General features: G+C 47.5%; 1 protein-coding gene across 1 annotated transcript in view; it reads right to left on the bottom strand.

Moving 5' to 3' along the window:
- LOC148142785 (uncharacterized) overlaps positions 1-12,237 on the bottom strand; it is a 141,709-nt gene that overhangs the window by 21,818 nt on the left and 107,654 nt on the right. Inside the window, exon 4 of the mRNA XM_087975748.1 lies at positions 8,530-8,841. Within this exon, the coding sequence (XP_087831874.1) occupies positions 8,530-8,841 (312 nt within the window). The remainder of the gene's footprint in view (positions 1-8,529; positions 8,842-12,237) is intronic.

The following is a 12,237-nucleotide window of genomic DNA, read 5'->3' as shown; positions in this document are numbered from 1 at the left end:
AATGGGTACTTCAGATCTATGTTCACTGGGGAAGACACAAGCAATCTCCCTGAGGTAACAGTGGCTGAAGGACCTGAACTTAAGGGAATTTATATTTGCCAGGATTTGGTGTTGGAGAGACTGTTAGGTCTGAAGGTTGATAAGTCTCCGGGGCCTGATGGTCTGCATCCCAGGGTACTGAAGGAGGTGGCTCGGGAACTCGTGGATGCGTTGGTGATTATTTTCCAGAGTTCAATAGATTCGGGGTCGGTTCCTGAGGATTGGAGGGTGGCGAATGTTATACCACTTTTTAAGAAAGGTGGGCGAGAGAAAGCAGGAAATTATAGACCAGTTAGTCTGACCTCAGTAGTGGGAAAGATGCTGGAGTCTATTATAAAGGATGAAATTACTGCACATCTGGATAGTAGTAACAGGATAGGACAGAGTCAGCATGGATTTATGAAGGGGAAATCATGCTTGACTAATCTTCTTGAATTTTTTGAGGATGTAACTCTGAAGATGGACGAGGGAAATCCAGTAGATGTACTGTACCTGGACTTTCAAAAAGCTTTTGATAAAGTCCCACACAGGAGGTTAGTGAGTAAAATTAGGGTGCATGGTATTGGGGGCAAAGTACTAGATTGGATTGAAAATTGGTTGGCTAATAGGAAACAAAGGGTAGTGATAAACGGCTCCATTTTGGAATGGCAGGCCGTGACCAGTGGGGTACCGCAGGGATCCGTGCTGGGACCACAGATTTTTACAAGATATGTTCATGATATAGAAGATGGTATCAGCAATAACATTAGCAAATTTGCTGATGATACAAAGCTGGGTGGCAGGGTGAAAAGTGATGAGGATGTTAGGAGATTACATGGATGTTAGGAGGTGACCTGGACAAGTTAGGTGAGTGGGCAGATGCATGGCAGATGCAGTTTAATGTGGATAAATGTATGGTTATCCACTTTGATAGCAAGAACAGGAAGGCAGACTACTACCTCAATGGAATCAATTTATGTAAAGGGACAGTACAGAGAGATCTGGGTGTTCTTGTACACCAGTCAATGAAGGCAAGCATGCAGGTACAGCAGGTAGTGAAGAAGACTAATAGCATGCTGGCCTTCATAACAAGAGAGATTGAGTATAGAAGCAAAGAGGTGCTTCTGCAGCTGTACAGGGCCCTGGTGAGACCACACCTGGAGTACTGTGTGCAGTTCTGGTCTCCAAATTTGAGAAAAGACATTCTGGCTATTGAGGGAGTGCAGCGTAGGTTCACGAGGTCAATTCCTGGAATGGCAGCTTGTTCCACACACACACACACCACCCTCTGCATAAAAAGATTGTCCTTGAGGTCACTTATTCCCTTCTTGCTACCCACAGCACCTCCTCTCTGTTCCCCACCACCCTCAGCATCCCCTGTCCATCCACAGCTCCTCCTGTCCATTCCCACCCTGCCACCTGAAAGGGGATCTGATTGAGACGTATAAGATTATGAAAGGATTGGACACTCTGGCAGTAGGAAACATATTTCCACTGATGGGTGAGTGCCGAACCAGAGGACACAGCTTAAAAATACGGGGTAGACCATTTAGGACAGAGCTCAGGAGAAACTTCTTCATCCAGAGAAGAATGGAATGCTGTGTGGAATGCTCTGCCCCAGAGGGCAGTGTAGGCTCACTCTCTGGATTCATTTAAGAAGGAGTTGGATAGAGCTCTCAAAGATAGTGGAATCAAGGGTTATGGAGATAAGGCAAGAACAGGATACTGATTAGGAATGATCAGCCATGATTATATTGAATGGCCGTGCAGGCTCGAAGGGCTGAATGGCCTACTCCTGCACCTATTGTCTATTGTCTATTATCTATTGTACCCACCACAAATCTCCTGAAACTGGGTGCACGACAAAAGTCCAGCAGGTAGATTATCAGTAAAAAGGTCTGGTTTTAAGAATAGATTTATAGACATCTAGAGACATACTGCACGGAAAGAGATCCTTTGGTTCAACTCATCCATGCTGACCAGATGTCCCAAGCTGACCCAGTCCCAAGTTCTAGCCTTGGCCCATATCCCTCCCAGATGCCTTTTAAATATTGTAATTGTACCCATCTCCCCCACGCCCCTGGCAGCTTGTTCCACACACACACACACACCACCCTCTGCATAAAAAGATTGTCCTTGAGGTCACTTATTCCCTTCTTGCTACCCACAGCACCTCCTCTCTGTTCCCCACCACCCTCAGCATCCCCTGTCCATCCACAGCTCCTCCTGTCCATTCCCACCCTGCCACCCACAGTGCCTCATGTCCATTTCCCTCTCCCCACCCTCTGCCCCCCCATCCATCCTCTTTCTCTCCCCTCACCCTCCGCTCTCCATCTGTTCCCTGTCCATTCTCTCTCTCCACCAACTCTCTGCTGCCCATTCTTCCACCGCCCCCACCCTCTCCTTGCCACTCATTCTCTCTCTCCACCCACCCTCTGTCCCCGCCCATTCTCTGTCTCTCGTCACATTCTGCACCCCACACCATTCTCTTTCCTGTCCCCCCCCCCAACACTCTACCCCCACATTCTCCCTCTCAGACCCTTCCCCCCATTCTCTGGGTCCCCCACGCTCTGCCCTGCAGGCCTTTCTCTCCCCCCCAAGTCCTTCTCCTCTCCCTCACCCTCTGCTCCCCTGTCCATTCTCTCTCTCTGTTCTCCACAGCTCCACCCAGCCCCCATCCATTCTCTCTCTATTCTCCCCAGCCCCTGTCCATCCTCTTTCTGTTCTCCCTAGCCCCACCCTCTAGCCCCCATCAATGAGAGGAAGAAATCTGGTTGGTGGCAGGGAGGAGGAGGAGATAGAAAGATAGTGAGCTTATTTGAAATTGAATTCCCCAATGTTGAGTCCTCCCAACTCTACGCAGCCTGGGCGGAAGATGAGATGTTGTTCCTCCAATTTGCAGTTTGATTCATTGTGGAAAGGGAGGAGGCCAAAGATGGTTATGTCAGAAAGGGAGTGGGAAGGGGAATTAAAATGGCTGGTGACTGGGAGATGCGGTCGGCCTCTGCGGGCCCAGGTACGATGCTCGGTGAACTGTTCCCCAAGTCTCCCCGATGTAGAGAAGTCTACAATTGGCAAACACATGGCAAATGCAGTACCACAATGTAAAATTATAGCCTCTGCTGTGAAAAAAAAAGCAGAAAGGAGGTGTATTATTTAAATGGTGATGTATTGGGATGTGGAGCAAGTGAGGACTGCAGATGCTGGAGATCAGAGTCGAAAAGTGTGGCATTGGAAAAGCACAGCAGGTCGGGCAGCATTCAAGGAGTAGGAGAGTTGTTGTTTTGGGCATGAGCCCTTCATCAGGAATGATGTGTGAATGTACAAAGGGGGCTCAGCGTCATTCCACACCAGTCAGTACCAGTTGTCAGAGAGGAGCAGCAAGCAATCAGCAAGGCAAGTGGTATGTTAACAAGAGGAATTGAGTTCAGAAGTGGGGATGTCTTCCTGCAGTTAGGGGGTCATTGAATGTATTCAAGGCTGAGTTCATCTGATTTTGGAACAACAAAGAAGTGGATGTTTATGGGGGAAGGCAAGGAAATGGTTTTAGAACAGTTTCAGTCCAACTAGTCCATGCTGACGATGTTCTCAAACTAAATTAGTCCCAGCTGCCTGTGTTTGGCCCATATCCCTCCAAACATTTCCTATTCATGTACTTGGCCAAATTTCTTTGAAACGTTGTTACGGTACCTCCATCCTTTCTCTGGACATTTATTCCACACACAAACCACGCTCTGTGTTTTTTTTTAAGAAAACTGGTGCCCCTCATGTCTTTTTAAAATCTTTCTCCACTCACCGTCAAACTTTGCTCCCTAACCTTGAAACCACCCTAGAGAAAGGAGACCCGCTGTTCACCTCATCTATATCCTTCATGATTTTATAAACCTCTATAAGGTTACCTCGCAACCTGCTGTGCTCCAGTGAAAAAGTCCCAGCCTATCCACTTCGATGTAGTTAGATTCATATCCAGTTATGATCTGTTCAATGCTGGTGCAGGCTCGAAAGACCAAATGGCCGAATTCTGTTCCCAGTTCTCTCACTCTGTGTCCAGGACAGCAAGAGACTATAAGACATAGGAGCAGAAAGTAGGCCATTCAGATCATCAAGTCTGCTCATACCATTCAATTGTGACTCATAGGTTTCTCAGTCCCATTCTCTTGCTTTCTCTCCATAACCCTCGATCCCCTTGGTACTCAAAAACATATGTCTCAGTCTTAAATATACTCAGTGACCTAGCCTCTCCATCCTACTGTGGCAATGAATTCCATAGATTCACCACTATCTGGCTGAAGAGTTTTATGTTTATCTATGTTCTAAAAGGCCTTCTTTTTACTCTGAGGCTGTGCCCTCGGGTCTGAGTCTCTCCTACCAACGGAAACATCTTCCCAACGTCCACTATGTCCAGGCCATTCAGTATTCTGTGTGTTTCAATTAGATCTCTCCTGAGTGTGGGCCTGTTAATCAGCATGAAGCAGACCCTTCAGGATGAGGTACAGCAGGGATTAGGTTCGGCAAATGGAAAGAGAGTATGTGGGATGGAGATTTTCAGCTTCTCGGGAATAAGAGGGGAAAGAGAGTTCATTATAAATTAGAATTGTTTAGGTGGGCGAATGGGCCAAGGAGTGGCAGATGGAGTTTTATTTAGAGAAATGAGAGGTGTTGCATTTTGCAGCTGTATAAGACATTGTTTAGGCCACTTTTGGAATACTGTGTTCAGTTCTGGTCTCCCTGCTATAGCAAAGAGGTTGTGAAACTTTGGAAGTGGTTGGAGAAGATTTACAAGGCTGTTGCCATGCTTGTGACCTACAGTGAGAGGCTGAAGAGGCCAGGGATATTTTCCCTGGAGAATTGGAGGCTATGGGGGTGATCTTATAGATGTTTATGAGGGGCATGGATCGGGTAAATACCCAAGCACTTTTTGCCAGGGTAGGGGAGTCCAAAACTAGAGGGCATATGTTTGAGGTGAGAGGGGAATGATTTAAAAGGGACGTGACCGGCAAGGTTTTCATGCAGAGGATGGTACATGTGTGTAACAAACTACCAGATAATGACAACATTTAAAAGGCATCTGGATAGGTACATGAATAGGAAGGATTTAGAGGGATATGGGCCAAATGTGACGAGGTTAATTTCGGATATTTGGTTGGCATGAGAAGCTGAGCCGAAAGGTCTGTTTCCATGCTTCAAAACTCTAATCAGCTTTGCTGAAAGCAGAAGAGTCAGAGCACTTTCAGAGCAGCTTTCAAAGATGTTTTGCCCTTACTGGGAGCAATAGACAATAGGTGCAGGAGTAGGTCATTCTGCCCTTCGAGCCTGCACCACCATTCAATATGATCATGGCTGATCATCCTTAATCAGTATCCTGTTCCTGCCTTATCTCCATAACCCTTGATTCCATTATCCTTGAGAGATCTATCCAACTCTTTCTTAAATGAATCCAGAGAGTGGGCCTCCACTGCCCGCTGGGGCAGAGCATTCCACACAGCCACCACTCTCTGGGTGAAGATGTTTCTCCTCATCGCTGTCCTAAATGGTCTACCCCGTATTTTTAAGCTGTGTCCTCTGGTTCGGCACTCACCCATCAGCGGAAACATGTTTCCTGCCTCCAGAGTGTCCAATCCTTTAATAATCTTATATGTCTCAAACAGATCCCCTCTCAGTCTTCTAAACTCAAGGGTATACAAGCCCAGTCGCTCCAGTCTTTCAGCGTAAGATAGTCCCGCCATTCCAGGAATTGACCTCGTGAACCTACACATCACTCCCTCAATAGCCAGAATGTCTTTCCTCAAATTTGGAGACCAGAACTGCACACAATACTCCAGGTGTGGTCTCACCAGGGGCCTGTACAGCTGCAGAAGAACCTCTTTGCTTCTATACTCAATCCCTCTTGTTATGAAGGCCAGCATGCTATTAGCCTTCTTCACTACCTGCTGTACCTGCATGCTTGCCTTCAGTGACTGGTGAACAAGAACACCCAGATCCCTTTGTACTGCCCATTTAACTGAATTGACTGCATTTAAGTAGTAATATGCCTTCCTGTTCTTTCTACCAAAGTGGATAACCATACATTTATCCACATTAAACTGCATCTGCCATGCATCTGCCCACACACGTCACCTGTTCAGGTCACCCTGTAATCTCCTAACATCCTCCTCACATTTCACCCTGCCACCCAGCTTAGTATCATCAGCAAATTTGCTAATGTTATTACTAATACCATCTTCTATATCATTAATATATATTGTAAAAAGCTGCGGTCCCAGCACTGATCCCTGCGGTACCCCACTGGTCACTGCCTGCCATTCCGAAATGGAGCCGTTTATCATGACTCTTTGTTTCCTATCAGCCAACCAACTTTCAATCCAAGTTAGTACTTTGCCCCGAATACCATGCACCCTAATTTTGCTCACTAACCTCCTATGTAGGACCTTATCAAAAGCTTTTTGAAAGTCCAGGTACACTACATCTACTGGATCTCCCTCATCCATCTTCAGAGTTACATCCTCAAAAAATTCCAGAAGATTAGTCAAGCATGATTTCCCCTTCATAAATCCATGCTGACTCTGACCTATCCTGTTACTACTGTCCAGATGTGTCGTAATTTCATTCTTTATAATAGACTCCAGCATCTTTCCCACCACTGAGGTCAGACTAACTGGTCTATAATTTACTGCTTTCTCTCTCCCACATTTCTTAAAAAGTGGTATAACATTAGCCACCCTCCAATCCGCAGGAAATGATCCCGAATCTATCGAACTGTGGAAAATAATCACCAACGCGTCCACGATTTCTCGAGCCACCTCCTTCACCATCAGGCCCTGTGGACGTATCAACCTTCAGACCTAACAGTCTCTCCAACACCAAATTATGGCAAATATAAATTCCCTTAAGTTCAGGTCCTTCAGCCACTGTTACCTCAGGGAGACTGCTTGTGTCTTCACCAGTGAACACAGATCTGAAGTACCAATTCAATTCTTCTGCCATTTTTTTGTTCCCCGTAATATATTCCCCTGTTTCTGTCTTCAAGGGCCCAATTTTAGTCTTAACTATTTTTTTGCCTTTTACATATCTAAAAAAGCTTTTACTATCCTCCTTTATGTTTTTGACCAGTTTTCCTTCGTACCTCATTTTTTCTCTGTGTATTTCCTTCTTAGTTATCCTCTGTTGTTCTTTAAAAGCTTCCCAGTCCTCCATTTTCCCACTTATCTTTGCTATGTTATACTTTTTGTCTTTTAACTTTATATGTTTCTTAACTTCCCTCGTCAGCCATGGCCACCCTTGCCTCCTCCTAGGATCTGTCTTCCTTTTTGGAATGAACTGATCCTGCATCTTCTGCATTATACACAGAAATATCTGCCATTGTTCCTCCACTGTCATCCCTGCTAAGGTATTGCACCATTGAACTTTGGCCAGCTCCTCCCTCATAGCTCCATAGTTCCCTGTATTCAACAGAAATATTATCACTTCCGATTGTACCCTCTCCTTCTCAAATTGCAGATTGAAGCTTATTGTATTATGGTCACTACTTCCCAATGGCTCCTTCACTTCGAGGTCCCTGATCAATTCTGGTTCATTGCACAGAACAAATTACAGTGAAATCTTTAATTTGTGGGACAGCAACTGAGTGAATGAGTACATCCAGAATTTTAGTGGAAAGTGGGAATTCATTGCACTGTGGGGATGAAGTGCTTTAAGGTTTACCGGCAGTAAGTACAGTGTGCTGAGTGGGGAGCTGAGTGAAGGGTTAGGTGGGTTCTTGTTTTAAACTGCTCATTTCTTTCAGCCTCCAGCATTATATTTCCACTGCTGTACATCAGAAGAAATGAATTAGTCACTGTTATCATTAGAAACCTTACGGTTTTCAATACCTCATTGTTTCCTGAGCATTTTAAAGTTTACTGACGGCAGCGGGGTTTAGGCCGTATTCACTGGAAACGATGAAGCAGACAAATAACACACATACGAGAGGGCAGGGTGGGACTTGTCTTTTGATTTGGTGGAAGGTGGGAGGTTCTGCGTGCTGTGATCCGGGGCAAACGCGACTGCAGTAAATCATTCAATCTCTACAGTGTGGAAGTAGGCCATTCAACCCCTCTGAAGAGCATGCCATCCCTACCCACGCCCACCAGCTCCCTGCCCTGTCTAGTAGTTTCTGCTGGCGGATGAGACTCGGCCATAAAATTAGGGGGAGTAGATTTAAGGTAGAGATGAGGAGGAGCTGTTTTTCTCGGAGAGTAGTTAATCTGTGAAGGGTGAGGGTGGATTGGCCATGCTAAATTGCCCCACATGGTCCAGGGATGTACAGATAAGGGTGGATTCGCCATGTTAAATTACCCATAGTGCCCAGGTATGTGCAGGTGAGGTCTATTCGGGGGGTAAATATCGGGCAGGAGGGGAAAGGGGAATGGATGTGGGTGGGTTACCCTTCGGAGGGTCGGGGTGGTCTCATTGGGCCGGGTGACCTGCTTCTATATTGTGCGGATTCTCTGAAGGGAAAGGATTTTTGCAAACTGTTCAGGGCAGTGCCGGCGGTCAATCCGGAGCAGGCGCAGTGCTGAGCCGCCGTTCGCCCCGTCCCTTCGTCTCGTCACGCCCCATCTCGTAGGCCGTCGCTCGACACTTGCTCCTCCTACTGTCCCGGCCTCGCTCTGCCTCTGGCTCCACCTCATCGCCCCGCCCCTGACCCCAATCGTCGCTCCGCCCCTCTCCGCTGCTCGCTCCTCCCCTTCTTGTCTCTCCCTCCGCCGCCTCGACCCATCGATGACGTCACAACGCGGAAGTGGCTCTGCTCGGTTCAGAGTAAAACCCTTTCGCTGGGCAACTCTTCAATCGAAGAGGGAGAAAATCTGTTCACTGGTAGCAACTGGAGTGAATCCAAGGAGGGCGCAGACTCTGCAAACTCAGGTATGTGTCTTCATTGCCCGGGTGAGGAGGGTCAGAAGGATAGGGTGGGGCTGTTTCCCCAGCCCGCGCCAGAATCTTAGGGGTAACCTTATAGAGGTTTATAAAATCAGAAGGAGCATGGATAGGGTAAATAGACATGGTCTTTTCCTTGGGGTGGGGGAGTCTTGAACTAGAGGGTGATTGGTTTAGGGTGAGGGCGGCGGGGGAGGGGCCGTGGAGATTTAAAAGAGACCTAAGGAGGCAACTATTTCACGAGGTTTGGGCGGGTGGGAATGTGTGTACGGAATGACCTGCCAGAGAAAGTAGTGGAGGCTGGGACAATTACAGCATTTAAAAGGCATTTGGACGGGTGTATCAATACGGACGGTTCAGAGGGCCAGGGAACACGTGCTGGCAAATGTGACTAGATTAATTTAGGATATCTGGTCAGCACAGAAGAGTTTGACTGAAGTGCCTGTGCCTGTCTGTTTTTGTATGTATATCTCTGACTCTGGCTTTCCACTAACATTTGCCACATCTGTATGTTCAGTTTCTCTCTCTGGTGTCGGTATTAATACCTTGATGTCTCATTATGCTCCCGTTCCCGGGGACATTAACCATTTCTTGAGGTTGTTCCTTAAGAAGCTGCATTGCAGGTTCATCCTGAATTGGCACACTTTATTTTGCTTTCCAAATCAGACCTGCTCACTCTCAGCATTATGCCAATGACGTGAAAGATATTAACTTTCAGGTGGAGTTTCAGAGAGATAAGTCTTGACGTTTTTTTGCTTTTCTGCTCCTGTAAGATCCTGAATCAGCACCCTCACGAGAATTAGTTAAAGTGGAGTGAAAACAGAGAGGGAGAGAGAGAATGGCACTTTCAATTTTGTGGAATAATAAAAGAAAAGAATGTTCTCCAGAAAGCAGAATTGCTTGTTCTGAATTTCTACCCTGAAGTGACAGTGATGACTTTTATATTCTCTTTTTACAGCGTTTGAAGATCTGAAGACAGAAGTTTCAAAATCAACTGGAACGTCAACTCTCCTGCTCCTCGGATGCTGCCTGATCTGCTGTGCTTTTCCAGTGCTGTACTTTTTGACAGTGACTCTCCAGAGTCAGCAGTCCTCACTTTAGTGTCAAAGTCTGACGGTCACTCAATCCATCAGGACCACAACGATTTTTGACTGCGATTCTGTGAGAAGGAGCAAAGCTTTTTGGTTCCTGTTTGAGTACATTTCCAGTATCAGTGGGACTGGATGAGAGACCTACTGTTGCAGTGCATTAAGTGTGGAACGTGTAACAGCTATACCGCCTGTTAAGAGGAAATCACGGTGCGAAGGGGCTGTACACGAGTTTGTGTGCGGCTGAAGCTGTGGCCATGGAGAAATCTGAGGAATCCGCCCTGTGGAGAAACCATGGAAGTATGGTGACTGCGGGAAAGACTTCTGTGTCCCATCTGCCCTGGAGACTCATCGGCGCAGTCACACCAGAGAGAGGCCCTTTAGCTGCCCTGAGTGTGGGAAGGGCTTTACCCAGGCCTCTGCCCTGCGGACTCACCAGCGGGTCCACACAGGGGAGAGGCGGTTCCCGTGTCCCGAGTGCGGGAAAGCCTTCAGCAATTCCTTCAACCTCCAGACACACAGGCGACTCCACACTGGCGAGAGGCCGTTTTCTTGCTCCGAGTGCAAGAAGGCGTTCAGACATTCCTCTGACCTACTGACCCACTGGCGGGTCCACACAGGGGAGAGGCCCGACAGCTGCTCCGAGTGTGGGAAGGCCTTCAGCAATTCCTCCCACCTGCTGACTCACCAGCGGGTCCACACGGGGGAGAGGCCGTTTACCTGCCCCAAGTGTGGGAAGGGATTTAGTCAGGTGAGCAACTTGTGGAAGCACCAGCGTCTCCACACTGGGGAGAAGCCCTTCAGCTGCCCCGAGTGCAGGAAGGCCTTCAGCAGTTCCACCACTCTGCTGACCCACCGGCGGATCCATATGGGGGAGAGACCATTCCCAGCACCGAGTGTGGGAAGGCCTTCAGCAATTCCTCAATCCTGCTGACTCACCAGAGGATTCACACAGGGGAGTGGTCCTTCAGCTGCCCTGAGTGCAGGAAGGGGTTCAGCAATTCCTCCAAACTCCAGACCCATCAGCGGATCCACACTGGGGAGAAGCCCTTCGGCTGCACAGAGTGTGGGAAGGCCTTCACCCGCTCCTCCCACCTGCGGAGGCACCAACGAGTTCACATGCCATCGCAGGCTGATTGAAGGAGCAACAACCGAGTGCCATTAGGGACTGGACTATCAACCCGGTTCCAGGGACTCCTGAGTTTGAATCCAGCCGCAGCAGATCACGGAATTGGAATTCGGTCAGACATCTTGAGTTCAGAATCTGATGAAGAACCATTTTTGGTGTGGGGGGCCCATCTGATTCACGCATGCTCTTTTTAGGGAAGGAAACTGCCATTGTGGGAAAGGATTCATTCAGTCATCCAGCTGCATCCTTTAACTAGTCCAGCCTACACATGACTCCAGAGCCACAGCTGTGTGGTTAACACTAGACTGCCCAGCACCTCCCCTCCCACTCAGCCCCTGGCAGCTAAGCGGGGAGAAACTTACTAGGAGACGGCGTATGGGTTGAAATTGCTGAGTGAGGCAAAACTTCCCCCAGGTTACGGCTGTACCAAGGATCCAATTACAAAAGGACAACTCGGTGATGACTAATAGTAAAGAAAGTGAGGTGGGATGGGTGGAGGGGTGGGGAGTGAGGATTATGCGCAGTTTGACCTTGAGCTGTTCAAAAAGCAGCTACTTTTTCTACACCTTTTTGCTGGGAGATCTGAAGCTTTAACAAAGTTGGGTCACAATAAAGATTGCCTGAACTTACCGTGGGCTCAGACTCTCATTGAAAGCTTTGAGCTCCAAGAGGTTTTTTGTTTTAAAGCTGTTCATTTCTTTCAGCCTCCTGCACTAAGTTTTCAATGTTGTGTATCAGATGGAGCAGTGAATGGGTAGCTATCATTAGAAATTGTAAATTTTTCAGGAGTACAGGTACTGTGTTGTTTCACTGGCATTGTAAAGTTTACTGGGAGGTATGGGCTGTGTTCACTAGAAACGATGGGGAGGTGCTAGTATTGGACTGGGGTGGATAAAGTTAAAAATCACACAAGACCAGGTTATAGTCCAACAGGTTTATTCGGAAGCACTAGCTTTCGGAGCGCCGGTCCTTCCACAGGTAGCTGTGGAGCAGGATCATAAGACACAGATCTTATATCAAAATTCATAGTATCATGCAACTGATATCTTTTAGAATGGTTTGCAGGTTTCGGTTCATCAATATGTA

The sequence above is a fragment of the Chiloscyllium plagiosum genome, unplaced genomic scaffold, assembly GCF_037043375.1.
Source record: "Chiloscyllium plagiosum isolate Xiang-an unplaced genomic scaffold, Cpla_swu_hap1 HiC_scaffold_27, whole genome shotgun sequence".
Lineage (NCBI taxonomy): Eukaryota > Metazoa > Chordata > Chondrichthyes > Orectolobiformes > Hemiscylliidae > Chiloscyllium > Chiloscyllium plagiosum.
Note: the sequence above shows the minus strand (reverse complement) of the source record. Positions and strands in the feature narration are given on the sequence as shown.